We start from the raw sequence: 22,675 nt of genomic DNA, 5'->3' as shown, positions 1-22,675 counted from the left end.
GCTGCACAAACCACTATGACATCCTCAGGTCAGATCCCAAATCAGGGCAAGGAAAAACTCAACCCAATGGGACAATGAGAAACCTTGGAAGGGACCGCAGGTGTGGGGACCCCCGCCCCCTGGGCGACCAGTGCTATGGATGTTGAGTGGATCTAACATAATAGTGAGAGTCCAGTCCATAGTGGATCTAACATAATAGTGAGAGTCCAGTCCATAGTGGATCTAACATAATAGTGAGAGTCCAGTCCATAGTGGATCTAACATAATAGTGAGAGTCCAGTCCATAGTGGATCTAACATAATAGTGAGAGTCCAGTCCATAGTGGATCTAACATAATAGTGAGTCCAGTCCATAGTGGATCGAACATAATAGTGAGAGTCCAGTCCATAGTGGATCTAACATAATAGTGAGAGAGTCCAGTCCATAGTGCATCTAACATAATAGTGAGTCCAGTCCATAGTGGATCGAACATAATAGTGAGAGTCCAGTCCATAGTGGATCTAACATAATAGTGAGAGTCCAGTCCATAGTGGATCTAACATAATAGTGAGTCCAGTCCATAGTGGATCGAACATAATAGTGAGAGTCCAGTCCATAGTGGATCTAACATAATATTGTGAGAGTCCAGTCCATAGTGGATCTAACATAATAATGAGAGAGTCCAGTCCATAGTGTATCTAACATAATAGTGAGTGTCCAGTCCATAGTGGATCTAACATAATAGTGAGAGTCCAGTCCATAGTGGATCTAACATAATAGTGAGAGTCCAGTCCATAGTGGATCTAACATAATAGTGAGTCCAGTCCATAGTGGATCGAACATAATAGTGAGAGTCCAGTTCATAGTGGATCTAACATAATATTGTGAGAGTCCAGTCCATAGTGGATCTAACATAATAGTGAGTGTCCAGTCCATAGTGGATCTAACATAATAGTGAGAGTCCAGTCCATAGTGGATCTAACATAATAGTGAGTGTCCAGTCCATAGTGGATCTAACATAATAGTTACAGTGTCCAGTCCATAGTGGATCTAACATAATAGTCAGAGTCCAGTCCATAGTGGATCTAACATAATAGTGAGAGTCCAGTCCATAGTGGATCTAACATAATAGTGTGAGAGTCCAGTCCATAGTGGATCCAACATAATATTGTGAGAGTCCAGTCCATAGTGGATCTAACATAATAGTGAGAGTCCAGTCCATAGTGGATCTAACATAATAGTGTGAGAGTCCAGTCCATAGTGGATCTAACATGGACTGGACTCTCACTAACATAATAGTGAGAGTCCAGTCCTTAGTGGATCTAACATAATAGTGAGAGTCCAGTCCATAGTGGATCAAACATAATATTGTGAGAGTCCAGTCCATAGTGGATCTAACATAATAGTGAGAGTCCAGTCCATAGTGGATCTAACATAATAGTGAATGTCCAGTCCATAGTGGATCTAACATAATAGTGAGAGTCCAGTCCATAGTGGATCTAACATAATAGTGAGAGTCCAGTCCATAGTGGATCTAACATAATAGTGTGAGAGTCCAGTCCATAGTGGATCTAACATAATATTGTGAGAGTCCAGTCCATAGTGGATCTAACATAATAGTGAGAGTCCAGTCCATAGTGGATCTAACATAATAGTGTGAGAGTCCAGTCTTTAGTGGATCTAACATGGACTGGACTCTCACTAACATAATAGTGAGAGTCCAGTCCTTAGTGGATCTAACATAATAGTGAGAGTCCAGTCCATAGTGGATCTAACATAATAGTGAATGTCCAGTCCATAGTGGATCTAACATAATAGTGAGAGTCCAGTCCATAGTGGATCTAACATAATAGTGAGAGTCCAGTCCATAGTGGATCTAACATAATAGTGTGAGAGTCCAGTCCATAGTGGATCTAACATAATATTGTGAGAGTCCAGTCCATAGTGGATCTAACATAATAGTGAGAGTCCAGTCCATAGTGGATCTAACATAATAGTGTGAGAGTCCAGTCTTTAGTGGATCTAACATGGACTGGACTCTCACTAACATAATAGTGAGAGTCCAGTCCTTAGTGGATCTAACATAATAGTGAGAGTCCAGTCCATAGTGGATCTAACATAATAGTGTGAGAGTCCAGTATTTTCACTTCAATACAACAACTGCATTACTTTCACAATGCATTAGATTCTCAAAATAGTGTCTCCAAGGCGTCTTCTAACGCTTATCCGGCCGTGGGTCTCGGGGGCAGCAGCCAAAGGCGGACCCGACCAACGCTGCTTGCAGCTTTAATTCCACTTGTAATCACAGTGTTAAAAATAACGTTCAAAATATAAAATATTGTCATGCATTTTCATTTTCAAGAAGTTGGTAAGAAGCCATTTATTTATTATTGGTTAGTGTCGGACTTGTCCTCCTGGGGGTTCTTCAGACCACCAAGCACTGACATGAGAGCCAGTTTCAGGGTTACAATATTGTTTTATTTTTCAATAAGTCTCTCAGTTGCTTTCCAGCAATTGTCTTTTTCTCTTTCGTTATCGCTCGCGCTCTGGTTTCTAGCCCCAAGCCCGTCTCTCCTCCTGGCTCGCTGCTTATAACATAGCGACAGGTGATCGGATAAAAAGGCCCAGGTGGGCCTTCTACGCATCTGTCGCTGAATTCGAGGCCTGTCCTGGCAACAGCCTGCTTTGCTGCAGGCTCGCAGGCCACGCCCCCTCCACAGTTAGCTTCAGAATAACAATGTTATTACCAAGCATAAGAGACCTCTCTAGAAATGTTGGTCTTTCTTAAAAATGCACGCGTTTTGTTGTGTTCAGTGTTAAAAAAAATAATTATATGGCTCTTACAGAAATACATTTTAAATAATTTGGCTTCTTGGCTCTCTCAGCAGTATGGGGTATCGGACTGTCTTATTGTGGCGGTCCACTCCCTGTATGATCAGTGCCAGACCTTGGTCCGCATTGCCGGCAGTAAGTCGAACACATTTCCAGTGAGGGTTGGACTCCGCCAAGGCTGTCCTTTGTCACCGATTCTGTTCATAACTTTTATGGACAGAATTTCTAGGCGCAGTCAAGGCGTTGAGAGGTTCCGGTTTGGTGACCGCAGGATTAGGTCTCTGCTTTTTGCAGACGATGTGGTCCTGATGGCTTCATCTGACCAGGATCTTCAGCTCTCGCTGGATCGGTTCGCAGCCGAGTGTGAAGCGACCGGAATGAGAATCAGCCCCTCCAAGTCCGAGTCCATGGTTCTCGCCCGGAAAAGGGTGGAATGCCATCTCCGGGTTAGGGAGGAGACCCTGCCCCAAGTGGAGGAGTTCAAGTACCTAGGAGTCTTGTTCACGAGTGAGGGAAGAGTGGATCGTGAGATCGACAGGCGGATCGGTGCGGCGTCTTCAGTAATGCGGACGTTGTACCGATCCGTTGTGGTGAAGAAGGAGCTGAGCCGGAAGGCAAAGCTCTCGATTTACCGATCGATCTACGTTCCCATCCTCACCTATGGTTATGAGCTTTGGGTCATGACCGAAAGGATAAGATCACGGGTACAAGCGGCCCAAATGAGTTTGGGTCTCTCCCTTAGAGATAGGGTGAGAAGCTCTGCCATCCGGGAGGACTCAAAGTAAAGCCGCTGCTCCTCCACATGGAGAGGAGCCAGATGAGGTGGTTCGGGCATCTGGTCAGGATGCCACCCGAACGCCTCCCTAGGGAGGTGTTTAGGGCACGTCCAACCGGTAGGAGGCCACGGGGAAGACCCAGGACACGTTTGGAAGACTATGTCTCCCGGCTGGCCTGGGAACGCCTCGGGATCCCCCGGGAAGAGCTAGACGAAGTGGCTGGGGAGAGGGAAGTCTGGGTTTCCCTGCTTAGGCTGTTGCCCCCGCGACCCGACCTCGGATAAGCGGAAGATGTTGGATGATGGATGGCTCTCTCAGCAAAAAGGTTCCCGACCCCTGACCTAGGAACTCCGAAATTATCATCAGCCAGTTTTGACCAAAATTGAGTTACAGGGTTTTGCCTTTGGACGGGAGACCTCTGGGATGTTCCAAATAAGTGTTTGATGAGCATTCCTCAACTTTATCAGTATTTATTGCCACCTTTCCCAACTTTTTTGTCACGTGTTGCTGGCATCAAATTCTAAAGTTAAAGATTTGCAAAAAAAAAATGTTTATCCATAGGTTCCCAATCCCTGATTTAGTCGTTATATTTTATACTCTTTATACTTTGGGGCGGTATAGCTCGGTTGGTAGAGCGGCTGTGCCAGGAACTTGAGGGTTACAGGTTCGATCCCCGCCTCTGCCAACCTATAGTCACTGCCGTTGTGTCCTTGGGCAAGGCACTTTACCCACCTGCTCCCAGTGCCACCCACACTGGTTTAAATGTAACTTAGATATTGGGTTTTTACTATGGAGAAAGGCGCTATATAAATGTAATTCACTTCACTTTATGAGTTTGAACATCAAATATGTTGTCTTTGTAGCATATTCAACTGAATATGGGTTGAAAAGGATTTGCAAATCATTGTATTCTGTTTATATTTACATCTAACACAATTTCCCAACTTATATGGAAACGGGGTTTGTAAAAGTACGATTCGGTTCCCGTACCTTTTGTTAGTGAAACGTTTTTCATGTCCTAGCAGTGTAATAAAACATGTTTTCTTTCCTTCTGAAACGTGCGAGTCGAGCTCCAAAACCATGTTGGGGTCAGCGAGGTCATCCGTCCACATAAATAGCTTCTGGAGCAAAAGCAGGGTCGGCCTTTTCAGCGTACGGGTCAAATGTGGGATTAAGCCGCGGAGAAGTTGACAACCATAATGTGACAGAGGCGAAGAGTGTGTGAGATCCAGCGAGCCACTGCTTGCACAATGGCATGTGGCGCACACAATGCAAACAACATTCTTCTCCCGCCGCACGCTCAGCCTCTAAAGCCTTCCAAAAAAAAATAATTCAAGATTCCTGACGCCGCAGCGTTCTTGCTCCCCGCTCTAGCTCTCACCGGGCCAGTGTGTATGTTTGTTGTCCATGTATTTAGTCCCCGTGGCCAGGAAGCAGCGTGCGTTTGCAGTAAATACAGAGCTGGGAAGAGAGGCAGTCCTTCCCAATTGCAGACTGAGGTTGGCTCAGCAGGGTGTCTTAATGACTGAGACGCTGAAGCCTGAGACTCTCTTAGCTGGGTCCTTGCACCTCCAAAACCCTCAAATCTAGACTCCAAACATCCCAGAATAAGCTAGTCCGGTTACTTTTAGAGCTCCACCCCAGATCACACCTCAATCCAACCCACTTCTCCAAAGTGGGCTGGCTCAGGGTGGAGGACAGAGTAAAACAACTTGCACTGAGCCTGGTCTATAAAATCCGCTACACCTCCTTGATACCGAAGTACATGTCAAACTACTTCCTTAACCGCCATAACCACAACATCAGGGGGAGCTCCACAAACCACGTTAAACCCAGATTCCGATCTTACAAAGGTCTTAACTCAGGGGTGCCCACACTTTTTCTGGAGGCGAGCTACTTTTCAATTGACCAACTCGAGGGGATCTACCTCATTTATATATATCATTTATATTTATTTATTTATGAAAGAGACATTTTTGTAAACAAGTTAAATGTGTTTAATGATAATACAAGCATGTGTAACACATATAGATGTCTTTCTTCCACAAAGACAAGAATATAAGTTGGTGTATTACCTGATTCTGATGACTCGCATTGATTGGAATCAGACAGTAATGATGATAACGCCCACATTTTCAAATGGAGGAGAAAAAAAGTTGTCCTTTCTGTACAATACCACATGAAAGTGGTTGGTTTTTGGCATCTAATTCATCCAGCTTCCATACACTTTACAAGAAAAACATTGGCGGCAAATTCCGTAGCTTGCTTGATTGACATTCACGGCACCCGAGGGTCTTGTGAGATGACGCTGGCTGCTGCCAGTTCATTATTATGAAAAAATGACAGAGAGGAAGGCGAGGAACACTTTTTATTTCAACAGACTTTCACGCCGTCCCTTCCGTCAAAACTCTAAAGGCCGACTGCGCATTTCCTATCTTCACAATAAAAGCCCTGCTTCATGCTGCCTGCGCTAACAAAATAAGAGTCTCGGAAAGCTGGCGTGCACAAGTGATGTGCACGCCAGCTTTCTGAGGGATCGCTTGTGCACGCCAGTTTTCCGAGACTCTGTATTTAGTTAGCGCAGGCAGCATGAAGCAGGGCTTTTATTGTGAAGATAGGAAATGTGCAGTCGGCCTTTAGAGTTTCGACGGAAGGTACGGCGCGAGAGTCTGTTGAAATAAAAAGTGTTTCCCGCCTTCCTCTCGGTCATATTTTCATAATAATGATCTTGCAGCAGCCAGCGTCATCTCACAAGACCCTCCGGTACCGTGAATGTCATTTAAGTGACGTCTTGGTGAAGATTGATGATCACTCATTTTTAGGTCTATTTTTTTTAAAAGCCTGGCTGGAGATCGACTGACACACCCCCCGCGGTCGACTGGTAGCTCGCGATCGACGTAATGGGCACCCCTGTCTTAACTCATTCTCTTTCTATGCCACATCAATGTGGAATGCACTCCCAACAGGTATAAAAGTAAGTGCATCTCTATATTCCTTCAAAAGCGCTCTAAAACAACACCTCCAGGCAACTTCAACACTTTACTAATACCCTCCTCCATTCACATCCCATCTCCCCGGATTATAAACAACTCAAATGTACTTCTAATGTATATACTTGTTCTTATGCTATGTGAACTCACTATGTTCTCTGCTGGCTGTACATATCCTACTAAGTAAGACTTGCACTGTTTTAGGGATGCACCGATTAATCGGTAACCGAATATATTCGGCCGAATATGGCCAAAAAAGACACATTCGGCCTTCGGTGGAATGAGTTAAAAACAAGGCCAAATAGTGGCGTGTGACGCAATTTTTGGACGCGGTGACGTTGGGATATGTTGTGTACCTGTATAAGTGTATGAGGTTACATGCACACACTTATTGAGATTTAGTGGGGCCTCTGTTTACATTATTAGCCTGTTGTGTAGGCTACCTGTATAAGTGTATGAGGTTACAAGCACACACTTATTGAGATTTACTTGAGCCTCTGTTTACATTATTAGCCTGTTGTGTAGGCTACCTGTATAAGTGTATGAGGTTACAAGCACACACTTATTGAGATTTAGTGGGGCCTCTGTTTACATTATTAGCCTGTTGTGTAGGCTACCTGTATAAGTGTATGAGGTTACAAGCACACACTTATTGAGATTTACTTGAGCCTCTGTTTACATTATTAGCCTGTTGTGTAGGCTACCTGTATAAGTGTATGAGGTTACAAGCACACACTTTATTGAGATTTACTTGAGCCTTCTGTTTACATTATTAGCCTGTTGTGTAGGCTACTGTATAAGTGTATGAGGTTACAAGCACACACTTATTGAGATTTAGTGGGGCCTCTGTTTACATTATTAGCCTGTTGTGTAGGCTACCTGTATAAGTGTATGAGGTTACAAGCACACACTTATTGAGATTTAGTGGGGCCTCTGTTTACATTATTAGCCTGTTGTGTAGGCTACCTGTATAAGTGTATGAGGTTACATGCACACACTTAATTGAGATTTACTTGAGCCTTCTGTTTACATTATTAGCCTGTTGTGTAGGCTACCTGTATAAGTGTATGAGGTTACAAGCACACACTTATTGAGATTTACTGGGGCCTCTGTTTACATTATTAGCCTGTTGTGTAGGCTACCTGTATAAGTGTATGAGGTTACATGCACACACTTAATTGAGATTTACTTAAGCCTTCTGTTTACATTATTAGCCTGTTGTGTAGGCTACCTGTATAAGTGTATGAGGTTACAAGCACACACTTTATTGAGATTTACTTGAGCCTTCTGTTTACATTATTAGCCTGTTGTGTAGGCTACCTGTATAAGTGTATGAGGTTACAAGCACACACTTATTGAGATTTAGTGGGGCCTCTGTTTACATTATTAGCCTGTTGTGTAGGCTACCTGTATAAGTGTATGAGGTTACAAGCACACACCTATTGAGATTTACTTAAGCCTTCTGTTTACATTATTAGCATATCTACTGTGGCTAAGCAGACTTTTGCCAAAATAACAATAATTCATTTGTTGTGGGTTTATCCACTTTAATGCACTTTTTTTTTTTTTGAATGCATGTTTTGTTTGAAGGCCTAATATAAATGAAAAACTTTGTGCTTTTTTTGAAAAGCAAAGGCTACTGGAATATTTAAAAAATGTCTTTATTCAATAAAAATTGAAAAACATGTCCAAATATTTATTCTAGGCTATTTATGCAATATCAAAAAAATTATGAAAAACTGCATTCATTATTCGGTTTTCGGCCTTCGGCCAAGCGTTTAATTTTTATTGGGCTTCGGCCACCAATTTTCGTTTCGGTGCATCCCTACACTGTTTCAATGTCCACATTTCTCTGTTGATGCAATTGTTGATGACTGAAGTTCTGATATCAACCAAAGCTCCTCATCCCACCCCCCGGATTGTAAATAATGTAAATAATTCAATGTACATACTATGATGATTAACTTGTGTGATGAGTGTATTATGTTGATATTTGTACCATGAATTGATTAACGTGGACCCCGACTTAAACAAGTTGAAAAACTTATTGGGGTGTTACCATTTAGTGGTCAATTGTACGGAATATGTACTGAGCTGTGCAATCTACGAATAAAAGTATCAATCAATCAATCAAAAAACACCATATCTACCATATTACATGTAGCATCAATCCGCGTAGCATTATTCCATCCGTCCGTCCATTTTGTACCACTTGTCCCTTTCCATCTACACTTCCTTAAGCATTCATTTATTCTGTTGTTTCTTGCCAGCAAAGCTGCTCAATTAGCTATTGAGCTATTGCTCTCTGTGTAACATGTTTAGTAGGGCTGCGAATCTTTGGGTGTCCTACGATTCCATTCAATATCGATTCTTAGGGTCGCGATTAGATTATATATGGATTTTTTCTCGATTCAACGCGATTATCGATTCAAAAACAATATTTTTCCGATTCAAAAGGATTCTGTATTCATTCAAGACATAGATTTCAGCAGGATTACCCCAGTCTGCTGACATGCTAACAGAGTAGTAGATTTAAAAAAAATATATATATATTTTTAATTGTTTTATCAACTGATTGCAATAATGTAAATTTTTTTTTAGCTATTAAACGAACCACAAATATGGCATATTTTATCTTTGTGAAAACATTGGACACAGTGTGTTGTCCAGCTTATGAGATGCCATGCAAGTGTAAGCCACTGTGACACTTTTGTTCTTTTTTAAATTTTTATAAATATCCAATGATAATGTCAATGAGGGATTTTTAATCACTGCTATGTTGAAATTATAACTAATATTGATACTGTCGTCATTTTTGTTTCACTACTTTTGGTTTGTTCTGTCGTGTTTGTGTCTCGTTGCTGGGTCAGGTTCGGTTTTGGAATTGGATTGCATTGTTATGGTATTGCTGTGTATTGTTGTGTTGGATTGATAAAACAAATAAATAAATCGATTAAAAAAAAATTAGAATCGATTCTGAGTCGCACAACGCGAGAATCGCGATTCGTATTCGAATATACTCTTTCCCACACCCCTAATGTTTAGCGTTGTCGTATTACTTGAAAACGATACATAAGATATAAACTTAGAAATGCACTTAATTTGCCACAATGGGCGTCATTATTATGACTTAAAGGTTCATCTAATTTATTTTGTTGGTTCTAGCCAGCTAAGCTGATAACTTGGTTATTAAGCTGTTGCTCTCTGTGTAACATGTTTAGCATCGCCCTGATACTTGATAATATCTGATAACGATACTTAAGGTATTAACTTAGAAATACACTTAATTTTCCATAATGGAAGTGATTCGTATTTACTTAAAGGTTCATCTCATGTAGTTTGTTGTTTCTAACCAGCTAGGCTGATAACTTAGCTATTGAGCTATTGCTCTCTGTGTAACATGTTTAGCATTGTCCTAATACTTGATATCTGATAATGATACTTAAGGTATACGCTTAGAAATGCACTTAATTTGCCACAATGGGCGTCATTATTATTACTTAAAGGTTCATCTAATTTATTTTGTTGGTTCTAGCCAGCTAAGCTGATAACTTGGTTATTGAGCTGTTGCGCTCTGTGTAACATGTTTAGCATCGCTCTGATACTTGCTAATATCTGATAATGATACTTAAGGTATTAACTTAGAAATACACTTAATTTTCCATAATGGAAGTGATTCTTATTTACTTAAAGGTTCATCTCATGTATTTTGTTGTTTCTAACCAGCTAGGCTGATAACTTAGCTTTTGAGCTACGGCTCTCTGTGTAACATGTTTAGCATCGCTCTGATACTTGATAATATCTGATAATGATACTTAAGCTATTAACTTAGAAATACACTTAATTTGCCATAATGGAAGTGATTATTAGTCATTTAAATGTTCATCTCATTTATTTTTTTGGTTCTAGCCAGCTAAGTTGATAACTTAGCTATTGAGTTATTGTTCTCTGTGTAACATGTTTAGCATCATCCTAATACTTAATATCTGTTAATGATACTTACGATATTAACTTAGAAACGCACTTAATTTTCCATAATGGAAGTGATTTATAGTAACTTAAAGGTTAATCTCATTTATTTTGTTGTTTCTAGTCAGCAAAGCTGCTCAATTAGCTATTGAGTTATTGCTCTCTGTGTAACATGTTTAGCATCGTCCTAACACTTAATATCTGTTAATGATACTTACGATATTAACTTAGAAACGCACTTAATTTGCCACAATGGAAGTGATCATTATTAACTTAAAGGTTAATCTCATTTTAATCAAAAGCCATCAATCGGCAATGATCGATCAGGGACTTTTTCAAGAAAATTGCCAATGGATATTAGTGATGTGCAATGCGTGTATCATTTGGTGACAATCAAAAAATTTGAAATTTTTCGCAAAGTTTGTGTATTCCAGTAAATGGATTGACAAGGTGAAACTAATATATGATGGAGGCTCATACATGCAAATCAAGATATTTCGAGCCTTCTTTTGATATCATCTTGGGTTCCCACCGGGTACTCCGGCTTCCTCCCACCTTCAAAGACATGCACCTGGGGATAGGCCCCTCCCACTCCCAAAGACATGCACCTGGGGATAGTCCCCTCCCACTTCCAAAGACATGCACCTGAGGAAAGGCCCCTCCCACCTCCAAAGACATGCACCTGGGGATAGGCCCCTCCCACTTTCAAAGACATGCACCTGGGGATAGGCCACTCCCACTTCCAAAGACATTCACCTGGGCATAGGCCCCTCCCACCTTCAAAGACATGCACCTGGGGATAGGCCCCTCCCACTCCCAAAGACATGCACCTGGGGATAGGCCTCTCCCACTTCCAAAGACATGCACCTGGGGATAGGCCCCTCCCACTTCCAAAGACATGCACCTGGGGATAGGCCCCTCCCACTTCCAAAGACATGCACCTGGGGATAGGCCCCTCCCACTTACAAAGACATGCACCTGGGGATAGGCCCCTCCCACTCCCAAAGACATGCACCTGGGGATAGGCCCCTCCCACTTCCAAAGACATGCATCTGGTGATAGGCCCCTCCCATCTCCAAAGACATGCACCTGGGGATAGGCTCCTCCCACTTCCAAAGACATGCACCTGTTGATTGGCAACACTAAATAATCCCTAGTGTGTGAATGTGAGTGTGAATGTTGTCTGTCTATCTGTGTTGGCCCTGCGATGAGGTGGCAACTTGTCCAGGGTGTACCCCGCCTCCGCCCGATTGTAGCTGAGATAGGCTCCAGCACCCCCTGCGACCCCAAAAGGGACAAGCGGTAGAAAATAAATAGATGAATGGATGACCTTTCAGCCTTTGAATTGAAAATCTCAAAATCCTGCAGTGTCAAAAACTGTAAGCCATGATCATCAAAATGATAAATAATGATTTTATATCATATTAGTTTAGACTTCTGCGCAATATTCTATTTTTTTGTTTTACCTGTGATGTTTTGATATTGCTGTGTGACATGTGGCAGTATTGACTTCATGTATAGACATGGAGTTGTCCTGTTGTTTACTCAATATGTGATTGCTAATTAGTGTTTTCTGAACCTGTTTAGGTTTGTTCACCTTCCTGGCATGATGGCGAGCTACCAACCCACCACTTCACGGTAGGAGACAGTGATTTGTCACTTCTTGGACTTGATCCATTTATTCTTTCTCCTTTTCCCTTTGAACTCTAAACACAAACCTTTTGTACTGAACTGACTAAATTGTGTTTATTGTGCGTACTTAATTATCTATATGTTCTTATTAATAATGTCGGTCTCTATAGTAGTTTCTTGCTCAGCTGCATTGTTGTAGTCGTTATTCACACATTTAGAGTCCGTAGCATGTTTGCCAATATTCACTAAGCCAGTGTCCGTGGGAGATTACGTCATTTCACCTAATTGAGTTAAAAATATTTTTTGCACACAAGTACCGTATTTTCCGCACTATAAGTCCATTTGGAACGCACCATATCTTCTAGCATGTTAACATTTTTATAATATTATTTTAGTTAATTTTATTTGTATAAACCTAAAATATGGCTTTCCATACTTGGCGCCATCTCGGAAGTACGTTAACTGTTTTATGCCAATATTTTATGCTAGCTTTTTCAGCTAATTATATTTGTTAAAACCTAAAAAGTAAATACGTCCGATAATGGCTTTTTTGCTGATATCCGATATTCCGATATTGTCCAAGTCTTATCTTAATTACCGATTTCGATATCAACCGATACATACAGTCGTGGAATGAACACATTATTTTACCTCATTTTGTTGTGATGCCCCACTGGATACATCAAACAATGTAACAAGGTTTTCCAAAATAAGTCAACTCAAGTTATGGAAAAATATGCCAACATGGCACTGCCATATTATTATTGAAGTCACAAAGTGCATTATGTTTTTTAACATGCCTCAAAACAGCAGCTTGGAATTTGGGACATGCTCTCCCTGAGAGAGCATGAGGAGGTTGAAGTGGGCGGGGTTGAGGTGGGTGGGTAGGAGGTGCCGGGGGTGTATATTGTTGCGTCCCGGAAGAGTTAGTGCTGCAAAGGGTTCTGGATATTTGTTCTGTTATGTTACGGTGCGGATGTTCTCCCGAAATGTTTGTCATTCTCGTTTGGTGTGGGTTGACAGTGTGGCACATATTTGTAACAGTCTTAAAGTTGTTTATACGGCCACCCTCAGTGTGACCTGTATGGCTGTTGACCAAGTATGCCTTGCATTCACTCGTGTGTGTGTGTGAAAAGCCGTAGATATTATGTGATTGGGCCAGCACGCAAAGGTTTTTTGGCGCTACACCACATACGTGTACACAGCGGCGTTTTAAAAAGTCATTCATTTTACTTTTTGAAACCGATAACATGGCTTTTGTTACTTGACACCATCTTAGTAATATACTAACTTTTCTTATGTTATCATTCTAACATTAGCGTGTTAATTTTGATCATTTGAGGACGGCGTGGCGCAGTGCAAGAGTGGTTGTGTGCAACCCGAGGGTCCCTTGTTCAATCCCCACCTCGTACCAACCTCGTCACGTCCGTTGTGTCCTGAGCAAGACACTTCACCCTTGCTCCTGATGGATCCTGGTTAGCGCCTTGCATGGCTAACCACCGCTAACCAGCATCCATCAGGATGGTGGATGCTGGTTAGCGCCTTGCATGGCAGCTCCCTCCATCAGTGTGTGAATGTGTGTGTGAATGGGTAAATGTGGAAGTAGTGTCAAAGCGCTTTGAGTACCCTGAAGGTAGAAAAGCGCTATACAAGTACAACCCATTTATTATTTATCATTTATAAGGCGCACCTAAAAACCTAAAATTTTCTCAAAAGCTGACAGTGCGCCTTATAATCCGGTGCGCCTTATATATGGACCAATATTGAGCCACAACAGGTCTCGCAACTACGGTAAGCAGCCGCCGACCTAATTTTCCCCCGTAGAAGAAGAAGTATTTGTTACGACTGGTTGGCATGGTGATGCCAAATTGGTCCCTTCGTGGATGCGTCGGCATGAACACAGCAACGGTAAGTGTAAATGATTTATTACACTTAACAAAAACAGACTATGAACAAAAACACTGGAGCTAACAGACAAAAATAAACCAAGGGCGCTGGCATGAAAGCTAGGAATAGAAAATACAAAAACTATACTTGGCACGAAGCACACAAAAGAGTAAATAAAAAAAACATTCAGCATGAAAGCTGGAATATCGAGTGGCTTAGCCTAAGAGCTAGCGAGAAAATACATACGGGTAGAAGACAGTCGTGAATGTTGCTGGAAGGCAAATTAAGAGTACCAGAAAGAATGACGAAAAGGGACGGGCTTAAATAGGTGAGTAATCAAAAGTGACAGGTGTGCAGAAACCGTGATTAGCAGGTGGGATCAATGAGGAACCATGGTGACTGACTAAACAGGAAGTAAGAGTGTAGAACAGTGATACAACAACTGGAAGTATGAAACATATGTGGTGATCCAAGTAGCGGATCGCAACAGTATTCGCCCAACCGTTTGATTCGGACACTGAAGAAGAAGAATTTAAGGGATTTGTGGATGAGGAATAACTTAATAAAGTGAGCTTTACATGTTTATTTTGTATGTTGTGTTGTGTGTAAGGGTGTAACGGTACGTGGATTTGTATCGAACCGTTTCGGTACGGGGGTTTTGGTTCGGCACGCGGGCATACCGAACGAGTTCGGAAGCAGAAGTCTTCACAAGCTGCTCTGCTTTCTGCCTCTGTCTCTGCCTCATTGTCCCGCCCACACAACCATCTGATTGGTTACATACAAAGCCAATCAGCAGTGCGTATTCAGACTTCAGAGCGATGTAGTCAATGCTTCAGCATCGAGCAGAGATATTCGTTTAGCAGGGCAGGAGCGGACTCTCCCCAAATTATACTAAACACTTCCCAGTCACAACTATTACAAACGGAGTCCAACCCTCACTGGAAATGTGTTCGACTTACTGCCGGCAATGCGGACCAAGCTCTGGCACTGATCATACAGGGAGCGGACCGCCACAATAAGACAGTCCGATACCCCATACTCTCTGAGCACTCCCCACAGGACTTCCCGAGGGACACGGTCCAATGCCTTCTCCAAGTCCACAAAGCACATGTAGACTGGTTGGGCAAACTCCCATGCACCCTCAAGAACCCTGCCGAGAGTATAGAGCTGGTCCACAGTTCCACGACCAGGACGAAAACCACACTGTTCCTCCTGAATCCGAGGTTCGACTATCCGGCGTAGCCTCCTCTCCAGTACACCTGAATAAACCTTACCTCAGCCTTCCCACAACTTAGTCTGGATCGCAAAAACGAAGCAAGGTGTGGGGAATAACTCAATGCCTCGGGAAAATCTGGACGAAGTGGCTGGGGAGAGGGAAGTCTGGGCTTCTCTGCTCAGACCTCGGATAAGCGGAAAAAGATGGATCTACTTAGACCCATTGCCTTCAGGGGAATGCACAAAATGTAGGGATAGGGCTAAAAAGTAGGGTGAGGGGGTGTATTGGGATTGGGCCCAAGTACAGAATCCCTGGTCCCCGTCGGCAAAAAGGCTGCTTTGGTCAATGCAAGGCCCCTGAGAGCGGGGAGTGTGTGGATGTCGTACCGTCTGAGCAGCTGTCGTCGCTGCTGACGCTCAGTCTCTCGGCGTTGCCTTGCACGTACTTGTTGTACAGCTTGATTCTGAGCGCCCAGCTCAGGTCGGGCTGCCTCACCGTGTTCTTCAGGCGTCTCCTGGCGTTGGCGAACCAATTAGAAACCTAGACGAGCAAACAGAGGTAGATACAGCGTTATTGTTTAGACCTTTTTGACCTCGGGGGGCCCAACTTTTCCACAACAAATCACTCCAATAATACCACTGAATTAATCATCTTATTCATCTACTTGGTTTACTCAGCACCTCCAAGTCCGAGTCCGTGATTCTCGCCCGGAAAAGGGTGGAGTGCCATCTCCGGGTTGGGTAGGAGACCCTGCCCCAAGTGCAGGAGTTCAAGTCTTGTTCACGAGTGAGGGAAAAGTGGACTGTGAGATGGTGCGGCGTCTTCAGTAATGCGGACGCTGTATCGATCCGTTGTGGTGAAGAAAGAGCTGAGCCGGAAGGCAAAGCTCTCAATTTACCGGTCGATCTACATTCAATTCACCTATGGTCATGAGCTTTGGGTTATGACCGAAACGATAAGATCACAGCGGAGTTTCCTCCGCCAGGTGGCAGGGCTCTCCCTTAGAGAGAGGGTGAGAAGCTCCGTCATCCGGGGGGATTTCAAAGTAAACAAGAGGAGTCAGTTGAGGTGGTTGCAGCCAGTAGCACCGCCTATGAAGGAGCATAGGTATGGGCAGCGTCTGTGACATTTAATTTGCAGGAATGTAGTGAGTTAAGGGTTGAATTGTCCGTCCTGGTTCTATTCTCCGTCACCATCTTTTTTTTTGGACATTAATACTTGCCGTAATTTTGAAGCAATCCATGATGGGATTCCAGATGTTGTGTGTCAGTGTATTAACGTGGCGGCTGGAATAAACACCCGCTGAGAAATAGCTCTGTCCCTGCCTACTTTTTTTCCCAAGATGGCGCTGCTGTAGTGGCTGCTGTAGGCAGGAGCTCTGTGCTCTTGTGTCATCCTTTTGTGTTTCCCTCTTGTTTTCATGTCTTATTATATTTCTTTGCCTTTTGGTCCGGGACCCTTTGGGACTGTGTGACAAGGGGGTGGCACTTTCGTGACCTCTGTGGTGCTTTTTTTGTGGACTTCTGGATCTGCCTCCCGGGAGCCTTTTGGCCATGGAGACCAGCTGCAGGGTCTCTGCCACACCGGAGTCGGTTTGGAGGGACTGGAGGAGATGCGGATGAGGGGACAGGACTGCGGAGCTAGCACTGAGCTACTGGGACGGAGAGGCTTCGTGGTGTCTTGGCTGGGTGAGCAGGTGTCGGACACCTCAGTCACCTTGGACGTATCCTCGCTCATCCATGCGGACTGGACACTGGCCGAAAGTGGAGTCGGCTGTCTTGGTTGCTTTGTTGGGTCTGCTCCTGTCTCTGGCCATGCTCCCTCCACCCCAGCGGCCACCACAGTGGATATGTTTCTTTTACTTTTTATTCATAGCTGTATGTAGAAGTGTCTGCTTGTATCTGCTGCTTTAATGTCTTTAATGTCCTATGAGTTCTTTGATGTTTGATGTTTCCCTCTTACACACATGGAAGAGGGATGTGTACTATGGCTATGAGTTGTTTTTTTTCCCTTGGCCTCAGTCTGCACCTCCTCTCCAGGGCCCAGGCTAAGACCGATTTTTTCATTTTATTTAATCTTCTATTTTTTTCTCCCTCCCCCCTCCTTGTTTACCTGTATCTCATCTTTTTTTGTAAGGGGCGCTGGAAGCTGGCAGACCCGTCAGCGATCCTGTTCTGTCTCCCTGTAATGTTTGTCTAAACTTGAATGGGATTGTGCTGAAAATTTTAATTTTCCTGACGGAATAAATAAAGTACTATCTACTTTATGGATAACGGAGACATATATAATAATCTCCTTCTTGTTGTGTGTGCAGTTGTGCACTCTCTTAAAGCCATAGATTTTATAACGTGGCTCCATATAAACGCTGTTTATATGGAGGAAAAGTGGACGTGAGGACAGGCTGGAAATCGGGAGAATGGTTGTTTTCGGGAGAGGCACTGAAAATCGGGAATATTCCGGAAAATTCGAGAGTGTTGGCAAGTATGTATTACCCCCGAGTACCACTGCGGCCCATACAGACTACAGCTTAGAACAGTTTTTGACAGTTTTTCCTGTGGACGGGACTCTCGCTGCTGTCTTGGATCCGCTTGAACTGAACTCTCACGGCTGTGTTGGAGCCACTATGGATTGAACTTTCACAGTATCATGTTAGACCCGCTCGACATCCATTGCTTTCGGTCCCCTAGAGGGTGGGGGGGGGTTGCCCACATCTGAGGTCCTCTCCAAGGTTTCTCATAGTCAGCATTGTCACTGGCGTCCCACTGGGTGTGAGTTTTCCTTGCCCTTTAGTGGGTTCTTCCGAGGATGTTGTAGTCGTAATGGTTTGTGCAGTCCTTTGAGACATTTGTGATTTGGGGCTATATAAATAAACATTGATTGATTGATTGATTGATGGCTCTGGAGGACCTATGGTTAGGAAACACTAGTTTGGACTCTCTTGTACAATCATTTCAATGAAATAGTCCGCACTGAACATGGTCAATTGACATTCTTCTCCTTTTGTACACCACTGTTAAGATTTAGGATCCTTCAGGATAACTGACAGACTGAAACAATCCAAATCACCGCGAGGAATTTCAGAAAGTTCCACTTCATCTTTTCCCCACTCAAGTCTCATTGATAAATGTGGACTTCTATTTTTATTCTGGATTCACTCACGGCCTACTTTCGATAGGACTTGGCTCCAAGGCTGACCTCAGTCCGCAATAAAAGACGACACCTGAGCCTGTTCTTCCTTTTACTGGAAGAGAAGATTATTCCATGTTGTACTAGAATAACATATCAGGCTCAATAGACTTCAAGAAGTTATGTTGCAGGACTTTTGCTCTGATCTTTCCGTGAGCGTTCATGTTTGTCATTTATGGATACATCACACTTTGTCCATACCAGTGGAAGGGGACATCTTAAAGGGGAACTACACTTTTTTGGGGGGGACAAGAACACACAGTTTAAAAAAAAAAAAAGATTTTAAAGATAATGAAAAATACTTGAAAGTTCTGCTTGTTGGAATTCACAGTTATATATAAACACTGCAAGTATATATATAATTTAGTGATAGACACCTTCATAACAATATGTACTATTTACAATATACACACTGCAAGTACATATATAATTTAGTATCAGACACCATCATAACAACTTAATATATACAATATATACACTTCAAGTATATATATATAATGTAGTATCAGACACCTTCATAACAATATGTAATATGTACAATATACACACTGCAAGTATATATATAATATAGTAACAGACACCTTCATAACAATATGTAATATGTACAATATACACACTGCAAATATATATATAATGTAGTAACAGACACCTTCATAACAATATACACACTAAAAGTATATATATATATATATATAATGTAGTAACAGACACCTTCATAATATACACACTAAAAGTAAATATATATAATGTAGTAATTGACACCTTCACAACAATATGTAATATGTACAATATACACACTGCAAGTATATATATAATGTAGTAACAGACACCTTCATAACAATATGTAATATGTAGAATATACACACTGCAAGTATATATATATAATGTAGTAACAGACACCTTCATAACAATGTAATATGTACAATATACACACTGCAAGCATACATATAATGTAGTAACAGACACCTTCATAACAATATGTAATATGTACAATATACACACTGCAAGTATATGTATAATGTAGTAACAGACACCTTCATAAAAATATGTAATATGTACAATATACACACTAAAAGTATATATATAATGTAGTAACAGACACCTTCATAATATACACACTAAAAGTAAATATATATAATGTAGTAATTGACACCTTCACAACAATATGTAATATGTACAATACATACACTGCAAGTATATATATAATGTAGTAACAGACACCTTCATAACAATATGTAATATGTAGAATATACACACTGCAAGCATACATATAATGTAGTAACAGACACCTTCATAACAATATGTAATATGTACAATATACACACTAAAAGTATATATATAATGTAGTAACAGACACCTTCATAATATACACACTAAAAGTAAATATATATAATGTAGTAATTGACACCTTCACAACAATATGTAATATGTACAATACATACACTGCAAGTATATATATAATGTAGTAACAGACACCTTCATAACAATATGTAATATGTACAATATACACACTGCAAGTATATATATAATGTAGTAACAGACACCTTCATAACAATATGTAATATGTAGAATATACACACTGCAAGCATACATATAATGTAGTAACAGACACCTTCATAACAATATGTAATATGTACAATATACACACTAAAAGTATATATATAATGTAGTAACAGACACCTTCATAATATACACACTAAAAGTAAATATATATAATGTAGTAATTGACACCTTCACAACAATATGTAATATGTACAATACATACACTGCAAGTATATATATAATGTAGTAACAGACACCTTCATAACAATATGTAATATGTACAATATACACACTGCAAGCATACATATAATGTAGTAACAGACACCTTCATAACAATATGTAATATGTACAATATACACACTGCAAGTATATGTACAATGTAGTAACAGACACCTTCATAACAATATACACACTAAAAGTATATATATATATATATATATATATATATATATATATATATATATATATATAATGTAGTAATTGACACCTTCATAACAATATGTAATATGTACAATATACACACTGCAAGTATATACATAATGTAGTAACTGACACCCTCATAACAATGTGTAACATGTACAATATATACACATTGCAAGTATATATACAATGTAATAACAGACACCTTCATAACAATATGTAATATGTACAATATACACACTGCAAGTATATGTATAATGTAGTAACAGACACCTTCATAACAATATGTAATATGTACAATATACACACTGAAAGTATATATACAATGTAGTAACAGACACCTTCATAACAATATACACACTAAAAGTATATATATATATATATATATATATATATATATATATATATATAATGTAGTAATTGACACACAATATACACACTGCAAGTATATATATAATGTTGGAACTGACACCTCATAACAATGTGTAATATGTTTTATATACACACTGCAAGTATAGACATATAATGTAGTAACTGACACTTTCATAACAATATGTAGTATGTACAATACACACACTGCAAGTATATATATAATGTAGTAACAGACACGTCATATTAATATGTAATATGTACAATATATACACTGTAAGTGTATATGTATATTGTAGTAACAGACACCTTCATAACAATATGTAATATGTACAATATACACACTGCTAGTATATATATAATGTAGTAACTGACACCTTCATAACAATATGTAATGTGTACAATATTTACTGTATTTTGGTCATTTTAATAATTTCCGGGACTGATTTATTTTTCCGCGCATAGATTTATTTTTCCATAGCAGCACACGTCTGACTTCTGGCAACATGTGTGTTCCTACTTCCGGAATCAAACACGAGTGTGTTTTCTAATCATGGCAGACTTGGTAACAGACAACCGAGACGACTATTTTAGGGTAAATTTAGGGTATATTTTTTAAGCTGAGTATACCGCTGCTTATAGAAGCCAGCACTAAGGAAGAGCGAGACGTCAGAGCAGACTGGATGAAAGCCATTTTGAGGCTATAAATATGGAACTTGGAGACAAGCTATTTCGACATAAATGGAGTGCTTACCGGGAATCAACAGGAAACGTCTTCATGCCAGATGGAGTGAGTCACTTTAATATTGATCATGATACATGCAACACATCATGCGTTTTATTACAACTACAACAAACTATAAGCAACCACTTGTCGAACCAAAAGCAGCAGAGCAGTACATAAATGATCAAACCATTTTCTAATACGTCACTATACCCGCATTTTTATTCCAACTCGCACCAAAATGTGCATTGCACATCTTCAAAGTTTCAATCGTTCGTGTAGTTTTTGCTTATTCCTACTAAACACCACACAAACCAACAAGCTGACAACAATATTTCAAGGTACAGAAAATGCTGTCATGAAAACAATTTGTCGCATCATGATTAAGTTTATCAGGGATTAGAGCTCCGATTTAGTCGTCCGCGCTCATTTTCGTACGAATGCAAAAGCAATAAATAACCAATCCATGATGTCATTTGCCACTGATTAATGTTAGCCCCCGGACAAATGTAAACAACAAAATCAAGAATAATGTAATTGAAGTCCCGAGCTGACCCGGTGTTGCTGGCATTGGACGCATGCAGCATTCCTCCACTCTTTACTCTCCTTCACCAAAACAAACACCTTCATCCTAAACGAGAAGCAGATTACTCGCCGTGGCTCACCCCCAAGTCGACCTCGTCTGAGGGCTGATACTCCACTCCCGGCTGAAACCCCTCACTCAGAGGAGGGCGCCGGAGAATACACCGGACCTTACTGTTTACGGAAAAGACCCGGATAACCATGTGTGTGTGTGTGTGTGTGTGTATATATATATATATATATATATATATATATATATATATATATATATATTAGGGCCGGGCAACGATTAAAAATTGTAATCGAAGTTAATCGCACTATTTCTCCGATTAATCGCGATTAACTGCATTGTATACACAAAGCCCAATAATGAATTCAAAAGTAGTGTGTAGTGCACCTTTATTGGAATATTCTCCCACATGAACAAAAGCGCCAAAACATTTGTTGTGCAAACACAATTTAAATCAGTCCTTGTTAAACAGTAGCAGTTAAATAGCATATTTGATGAAAATCAACTCCAAAAATGTAAATACAAACATTTAAGCTTATTGCCACTGCCAGGGTATTTAAG

The 22,675-nt window shown here is 40.9% G+C and overlaps 2 protein-coding genes across 8 annotated transcripts in view; one reads left to right on the top strand and one right to left on the bottom strand.

Moving 5' to 3' along the window:
• The window catches only part of rab18a (RAB18A, member RAS oncogene family), a 204,476-nt gene that overhangs the window by 121,453 nt on the left and 60,348 nt on the right, over positions 1-22,675 (top strand). For all 7 annotated transcript variants that reach the window (XR_009809881.1, XR_009809885.1, XR_009809882.1 and 4 more), the window contains one exon: positions 12,134-12,184. The gene's annotated coding sequence lies outside the window, so the exon portion shown is untranslated. The remainder of the gene's footprint in view (positions 1-12,133; positions 12,185-22,675) is intronic.
• mkxa (mohawk homeobox a) overlaps positions 1-22,675 on the bottom strand; it is a 78,283-nt gene that overhangs the window by 38,469 nt on the left and 17,139 nt on the right. Inside the window, exon 4 of the mRNA XM_061922356.1 lies at positions 15,668-15,821. Within this exon, the coding sequence (XP_061778340.1) occupies positions 15,668-15,821 (154 nt within the window). The remainder of the gene's footprint in view (positions 1-15,667; positions 15,822-22,675) is intronic.

Source organism: Nerophis ophidion, linkage group LG15 (assembly GCF_033978795.1).
Source record: "Nerophis ophidion isolate RoL-2023_Sa linkage group LG15, RoL_Noph_v1.0, whole genome shotgun sequence".
NCBI classification, from domain to species: domain Eukaryota; kingdom Metazoa; phylum Chordata; class Actinopteri; order Syngnathiformes; family Syngnathidae; genus Nerophis; species Nerophis ophidion.
This window is presented reverse-complemented; position numbering and strand designations above follow the sequence as displayed.